This window comes from Arachis stenosperma, chromosome 2 (assembly GCF_014773155.1).
Source record: "Arachis stenosperma cultivar V10309 chromosome 2, arast.V10309.gnm1.PFL2, whole genome shotgun sequence".
In the NCBI taxonomy this organism is placed as follows: domain Eukaryota; kingdom Viridiplantae; phylum Streptophyta; class Magnoliopsida; order Fabales; family Fabaceae; genus Arachis; species Arachis stenosperma.
The window spans coordinates 6,917,542-6,925,158 of record NC_080378.1 but is presented as its reverse complement, the minus strand read 5'-3'; the positions used below and the strand labels follow the sequence as shown (position 1 = coordinate 6,925,158).

At 27.0% G+C, this 7,617-nt stretch overlaps 1 protein-coding gene across 2 annotated transcripts; it reads right to left on the bottom strand.

Annotated features, from left to right (window-relative positions):
- Positions 1-3,077: 3,077 nt before the first annotated feature.
- LOC130962170 (transcription factor bHLH57-like) lies at positions 3,078-7,102 on the bottom strand. Of its 2 annotated transcripts, none has more exons than XM_057888290.1 (4): positions 6,574-7,102; positions 5,265-6,011; positions 4,226-4,708; positions 3,078-3,461 (listed from the first exon to the last, which is right to left on the bottom strand). In XM_057888290.1, exons 1-4 carry the CDS (start codon positions 6,604-6,606, stop codon positions 3,381-3,383), a joined length of 1,344 nt encoding a protein of 447 aa, XP_057744273.1. In that variant the 5' UTR covers positions 6,607-7,102; the 3' UTR covers positions 3,078-3,380. The 2 variants fall into 2 exon arrangements, with proteins under 2 accessions (XP_057744273.1, XP_057744274.1); XM_057888291.1 differs by having other exon boundaries at positions 5,265-5,947.
- Between the last annotated feature and the right edge of the window lie 515 nt (positions 7,103-7,617).

The following is a 7,617-nucleotide window of genomic DNA, read 5'->3' as shown; positions in this document are numbered from 1 at the left end:
CAAATACAAAAATAAATATTTTAAGTATATTTTGTATTTTTGTATTTTTAACAAAAAAAAATCAGCAAGGACTAAATTAAAAAATTTTATCTAACGTAGACGTGTAGTTATAAAATTTTAAATTATAAATATTTAATTAAAAATTTAGTAAAATTATAAAAAAAATAGAATAATTAAGCCTATATAGTACATCTATAACTGGAGACTGGAAGTGTGAATATAATTAGAGTCTCTACATAAACAAAGAATTTTGCTTGCACTTTTGATTTGTCCTATTTAGTTATTAGTGTTATTGTTGTGTGAAACTCTTTTACATAAAAATTGTACTACTTTTACATAATCTATTACCTCTAGTCTACTAATTTTCAAATCATAGGGGTAAACTTTAGGCATAGCAAATGCTCAACGAACTAATTATTGATTTTTACATTGTAACTTGATTTGGCATAGCAAATGATTTCGTTAACTAGTTTGGTTTCTCTAATTTTGGGTAATCTATGATTGTAATAAGGGTTAATATATAATATAGAATTTATATACTATTTAATTTCTTTGAGGGCCCTCATATTTTCAGACTTTAATTTTCAAATGGCCATGCACATAATAAAATACACGGTGATTGACAAATGTGGAGTAATCTAAGATTATGGACGATGTTAATTAGGTGAGTTCAAAATAGGATAGTCTAATTTCTAAGGATCAATTTGTACCGTTTGATTTGTATTTTAATCAATTAAAAATTTTATCTAGTATAAATCGAATAATTTAATTTGGTGAAAATTTACGTGCAGTTATTTTCATGTGAAGTTAATATTTAAGAATTGTTAGATGATTTGATAAGTTCGACTAAATTACCATCTAATGATTCTTAACTATCAATTTCACACAAAGACAACTGTATATGAGTTTTCACCTTTAATTTGTGTAATAGAAAAAATTTTTAAAAGTCGATTCATGAAAATTGCACCGTGTCATTTGATTTTGGTGAATTAAAAAAAGTTTAATTATTCTATTGATTCTTATAATTTTATTAAATTTGTAATTAAATTTTTATATTTTTTTTATTGAGTTCTTACGTTATTATTAATTTTATAATTAGGTCATTTTTAGTGTAAAAAATATTAGAATTAATTGAATATTTTTTTACAAATTAAAAGTATTCATAATTAAAAATTTAATTAGATTTTTTATTACATATATTTTGAGAGAAATATCATGTTAACTTAAATATTTTTTATATAAAAAGAACCTAATTATAAAATTAAAAACAGTATAAAAATTTAATAAAAAAATATAAAACTTAATTAAAAATTTAATAAAATTATAAAAATTAGAATAATTAAATTTTTAAAAAAATATATTTTAATTAGTCACTAAGATTTGACAATTTTTTTTAATGGTCTCCAACTCTCCGTATATATTTGGGGAAATTCCCAAAAAGCCTAAATCTTAGGGGCTATACCCATTTGAGTCCTATAAGTAAAAAATTTAGCCTCATATTTTCTTTATTTGCAAAATTATTACTTTTTTTTTTCTTCTGTAAAATTTGCAAGATTTTGGCAATAAACTGAATCACGGTGCCGTGAAGTGAAGGCCAAAAAGAAAGAAGCAGAAAGGGTGCATGCCAATTTTGTAATGATGAAACTTTTTATATTTTTATAGTATTAAGGGACATGACACCCCAAAGTCAATGTAGAAAGAGAAGCATCATTCCCCTTCCTTTGCAACGATGAGAGTTCCAACATTTTCAAAGTGAAACATCTTTGGCCCCATACCCCCACTCCTATTCCCATACCACAATCCATCCTTCCAAATCTCTCAAATACTTCAATCATATTTTAAACTATGACCTATTCATCTTCATCATTAATAATCACTTCAATGGAATAAGATCACCATCACCACTTGTTTCATTATTATATTTTATTTGTATTTTATTAATAAAAATGAGAATCTTACTCAAAACAATTTTAAAATTGTTGAAAATGATAATAGATGAAAATATATATATATATATATATATATATATATATATATATATATAGATATCTGATTTTTATTCACAAAACATTAATATAAAAAATATATTAATGAAATGGTTGATCTTAATCTAGTTAAAGTGATAAATATTTTAGTCTTTTAATCAAAATTTTAGATTAAAATTTTAAAAATAGAAACAATTCTTGTTATTAGGAGATCTAACACGACTCTATATTTTATAAGTTAAATTAAATCCATCAAGTTCTTGATAATATAAACTATTGAATTAAGCGCTTTGCCAAAAAAAATATTATTATTATTATTATTATATTCTGTTTTAGCTAGTTCTCTTTTATTTTTGATATATTGAATTTTATATTTTATTCTAATTTATTATTAAATAAAATATAAAATATTAATTTTTGTATCTTTGTGTTGTGTCTTATTTTTAATGTATTATCTTGTCTTATTCTCAAAACCAAAAACAGCATAATTAATGCTTCTATTTCTTATAACTAACTTGCTAACACTAGGTAATTTCATCTTCCTAGATCATTCAAATGATGAAATTCAGCTTTTGGTGTTCTTCATCTCATTAATGCAAAATTTATTGCTTCTATTAATGCATTGAGCTTTTGGTGTTCTTCATCTCATTAACCAAAATTTGCAAAAAGATAATAACATCCTTCTATGTATAAAGTAGATTTAACAAACAGTTCTCTTTAATTAATATACTGATCAATGTAAATAAATTTTATTTATTATTCTTTTCAACCGAAAAATAAAAGAAAATATCAACTTAGATAGATTTTGGCTAACGAATGCTGTTACATTTTTTAAGGATTTAAAAATACAAAAAAAAGTTGGATATATACATGCATGAAAAAAACTTACACTTTTCATTATACAAAATATTTTATTTTTTACTCTTTAAAAAATGTTATATTAAATTTAGACCTTAATTATCCAATGGTAGACAAATAATATATTGGGTAAGAGTATAATATATAATCATGAATTAATGATAACTAACTAGCTATATATTATTAAAAAAAAAAATAAAAACAAGAGCATTTCTCAAACAATTAAAAATTACAATATGAAAAACATATCATACAATATTAGACTTCTAATTAAAAAGAAAAATTAACACCCACACACACACACACATACACATGACACATACATTCAAAAAAAAATATCAAAATAGATATATGATCACATGTATATAGTTGGAGTAGTAACCCCCCTCTATAATAATATAATCACCTAACATGGACATTGATACATGTAGACAAGATAATGAGTGCCATGTGTTCCCCGTTTCCCAGCCATTTCTGCCATTTTTGCTTTGGTCCTTTTATTCCTTAAGCTTCTTCTTTCATAATAGAATAATGAAGCTAACCATTAATGAAGTTGAATATGTGATGAACTGCTTCAGCTATCTCATTTGCTGATCTTAGCCTACACCCTTCTTCAATCTGCTTCACCACACAACATGCCAACTTTATTTATATTTATTACACAAAAATTAAAGAATGTACATGTATCTATTTAATGGTGCTACAGCAAAAAGAATATATTAAAGGCTTGTCTACTCTAGAATAATTAGATTAAGATAGGTGTAATGATTACTGTAAAAAAAAAGTGTTTTATTTTTTTTAGAAAAAAATTATTATTTATTGTTGTATTGACACATGTAATTTTTTTCTTTTTTTAGTAGTTTTGGTTTAATTTAAGATTTTTTTTTTAAATGAAAGTAAAATTTGTCTCTATCATCATCTTGAATCACAGGTATGAACTTGAACCACAGAATGAAATAGGGGATGGCTTTATTTATTTTTTTAAAATGTTTAAACCAAATTAACAAGAAAAAAAATTATAAATGCAAATACCATTAAATTTTACTTTTTGTATAATAATGGTTTTCTTCTTTTTGTTTATATATTATTTTGAAATATAGAAATTAGGAAGATGAAGAAATAAAAATTTTTTTGCACTGAAATTTTGAATTTCAAATAACCTAAACATGAACTAGCTGATAATTTCAATTTATCAAGATATTAACTAACAACAATGTTGGAAACAGGGAAGCCATTCTTTTTTTTTTTTTTAATTTTTGCTGAGCTTGCAAGTCAGAAGAGAACAGTACACTGACTTGATTCCACTTTCATGAGTTTGACCAAAAATTTAAAAAAGAAAAAGAAATGTATATGAAGTGATGAAAGAAAAGACAATGTAATACCTTGAGATTGAGGGAGTAGAGTACAGAATCATCAGAAGATGAAGTAATGTTGAGGTGCAAAATTGATAGCCTAAGATCTTCCAAAGCAACTATAGCTTTTACCAATTGACCATGCCTCCTTTTGCATTGAATCTTCAAGTTCACATGTGTTTGAATCAATGTCACTTCTATCTCTGCTGATTCTGATTTGTTCTCAGCTTTTAATTCATCACCATTACCACCGCCACCACCACCAAAGTTTCCTTCTTCAGTGGATAATAATGATAATGATGTTGTTGATGATCTCATTATTCCATCATAACCACCATTTGTTGTTGAAGAAGAATTAGAGGAAGAACCAAAACCAATAGCATCTTCATTTTTGTTACTACTATTATTATTGTTCTTTCTTCTCATTCTTTTTTGTGCTTCAAGGGATTGAAGCAATTGCTCTAATTCCTTCACAAAATCAATTGCACCTCCAATGATTGAAGCTTGGTCACCCTACCACACCCCATTTAACACTTCATCATCATCAAAATATAAATAAAGCATTAAAATATATATTTTTTTTTCAAAAAAAAAAAGAAAAATTTACTGTGTTTTAACATGTGAAACTGAAAAAGATTGGATTTTTAACATTAACAAAGCAAAAGAAACTATTTTGAAGAAATGGGGTTTGTTTATTTACAGAATGCAGAAAATTTTCTTTTACTTTAGCATGTGGGACTGTAAAAAGATTGAATTTTTATGATGAACCAAGTAAAAGAATCTATTTTTTAGAAATGGGGTTGTTTTATTCAAAGAGAAAAATCAGTGTAACCTGTTATTTTTTGTACCCATTATTTGATAATAACAAAAATAATAATAATATACTAAGTAATGAGTATGTAATGAATATAAAATAATAATTCCATTGTAATTTGCCCTTGAAATTTTGTACATTAAAGTAAGTTAAAAAAAAAATTAATTTTGAAGCATTCAGAAACTCATGCCAAAAAAAAGAACACTCAAAATCTGACATACATTCATAATTCATAAATATAAACTTAGAACATACCCTTTGAATATAGGAAGGGGGCATGAGGGACCTTAGAACACTGAGATGATCATTCATTTGGCGCCTTCTATTTCTTTCAACAGCAATGTGAGTCATTCTTTGATTCTCCACATCTTCTTTGTTCTTTGCAGGCCTTGTTCTCTTCCTCTTCTTCCTCTCCCTTGTTGTTGTTGTGGCAACACTTCCCACCTGTTGGGATTTCTGGCACACTTCTTGAGTGTTGCTATTTCCTCTTCCACCACACTTCTCAGTAGCAGCAGTAATAGCTTTTGTTGGTGTGGTTTTGTTATTATTATTCTCAACACAACATGAAGCTGAGGCTGAAGTTTGGTGGTGTTGTTGATGAAGCTCATAGCTCTCAGATTTCACTGGTGAATGTGATTGTTGTTGTTGTTGTTGTTGCATCTCTACCATGACATCATGTGTGACACAACTCTTTTGATCAAGTTCTTGAACATTATTATTATTGTTGTTGTTGTTGTTGTTATGGTTTTTCAAGTGTTGAAGCCTTAGAAGAGTTTGAAAGTTTGTTGGATCTTTGAAAGGGAAGAAGCATTGTTGTTGTGATGAGTAGTTTGGAGAATATTCCACACTTTGAAGCATTTGAAGGAATGGCATGTTATCTTCTAAGCTTGATATCATTAAGACTTGTTCTTCTTCTTCTTCAAGCCTCAATGCTGATTCTGAATCCAAAACCAAACCTTGTTGCTCTAAATAGTTCAATTCCAAATGTGACTCACCAAAGAACTACAAGAAAAAAAAAAGAAATAAAGATAATTAATTTTTTTGTCTTTGTTTGTCTACACTACTAGGTTTATTTAAGCCTTGATAATAATAATAATTATTATTATTATAAAAAAAATAAAATTGGGATTTTTTTTATTTTTCAGTTCTCACACACCCAAAAAAGTAAACCTTTCAAAAAGAAGTAAGGAATATATATTATGCTACCATTAATGGAGGGATGGAGCTAGAAAAGGGTCAAGTCTATAAGTCTATCTAGCTATATATGCAGAATTGAAGAGAGAAAAAAAAAAGTCAAAAAAACATAAATAAAATAGGGAGCAGAGGTAGAATGTCAACAGAGAAGGGAACCTTTTCAGCAGAGAGGGAGCACAGAAGATACATCTTTTTCTCCTTTTGTTTTTCTCAGAAGAAAAAAAAAAGTAATAATGGCAATGCAATGTTGCATTTAATGCAAAAGTGTTTTGAAATGAGCAAAATGGCAGTGGTACCTTTTCCTCAATTCCTTGAGTCTATAGAAAAAGAAAATGGAGATTGTAGAAAATAATTAAATTAAAAAACATACACATGAATTGAGGGGTCCTTGGAGGCTCTCCATATTGAAGGGTGAAGAAGAATGATGAATAGTAGAAATGGTTTTGAATTGTTTCTTTGTTTCTAGTAGATGAGAAGAGTGACCAACATTCCTTAGAATAGTATATATAGTGTTTCCCTCTTATGAATACTATGAAAAGAATGGTAATTAATGTAATGCAGAAGCAGAAGCAGGAGTATAGGACCCCATTTGAGTATCATCACTATATTCCTTTCTTCTTCTTGTGCACTTTCATATATACCCTATTACACTCTCCCTCTCCCCCTTTATATATCTATAGAGGAATGTAATAAATGCTTGTTACTACTATGCACTTTGAGAATGAGAAAGAAAGGAAGATGAGAGAGAGAGAGAGAAAGAAACTAAACAACGGTGGTTGTTGATTGGGGCCTAGATAGCTAGATAGAGAAGAGTTGAAACATGGAACAGTAGTGGAAGCTAAGAAGGAAAGGAAGGGAAGGTGGTAAGAAATGAAAGGTGGGAAATTGAGAAATGGGGTTTGAGCTTTTAGGAATAGATAATAACACTACTAATATAGTAGTATGCTGGTATATAGTAGTAGAAGATGATGCATTTGAAGTTGTCAATACATAAAGGGGTTACAAGAAATCAATTTGTGTTACTAGAGTAACCAACTCACTCGCCAACTTAATCAAATATTGAAAATTTAAAGATGAAGTATACAAAATTAATGAAATATCTGTACAATATGTACAACAAAAATTTAGGAATGTTCGATTTAGATGTTTATTATTTTTTGGTACCTGGATGATTATTTTAGATAATATGAATGTATTGTGTTTGAGAAATTAATAATATTTTAGTTTGAATGTTCATTTTTTAACTCATATTAAACCAAATAAATAATCTATTGCACACAGTGTATAAATATTTCATTAACTCTCTAATGAAATTCAAATTTAAATTATACTTTATATATATAATAATTTATTAGTTAATAATAAATTTTTATTCATAAAGAATTAATTCTTAATTTATTAAATTTATAAAAAA

Excerpts from the sequence above, each read along its gene's own strand:
- LOC130962170 (XM_057888290.1), bottom strand. The coding sequence starts at position 6,606 with ATGGAGAGCCTCCAAGGACCCCTCAATTCATGT. Across the intron at positions 4,709-5,264 it reads CCCCTTCCTATATTCAAAGG|GGTGACCAAGCTTCAATCAT; the intron begins GTATGTTCTAAG and ends GGGGTGTGGTAG. Across the intron at positions 3,462-4,225 it reads TCTACTCCCTCAATCTCAAG|ATTGAAGAAGGGTGTAGGCT; the intron begins GTATTACATTGT and ends GTGGTGAAGCAG.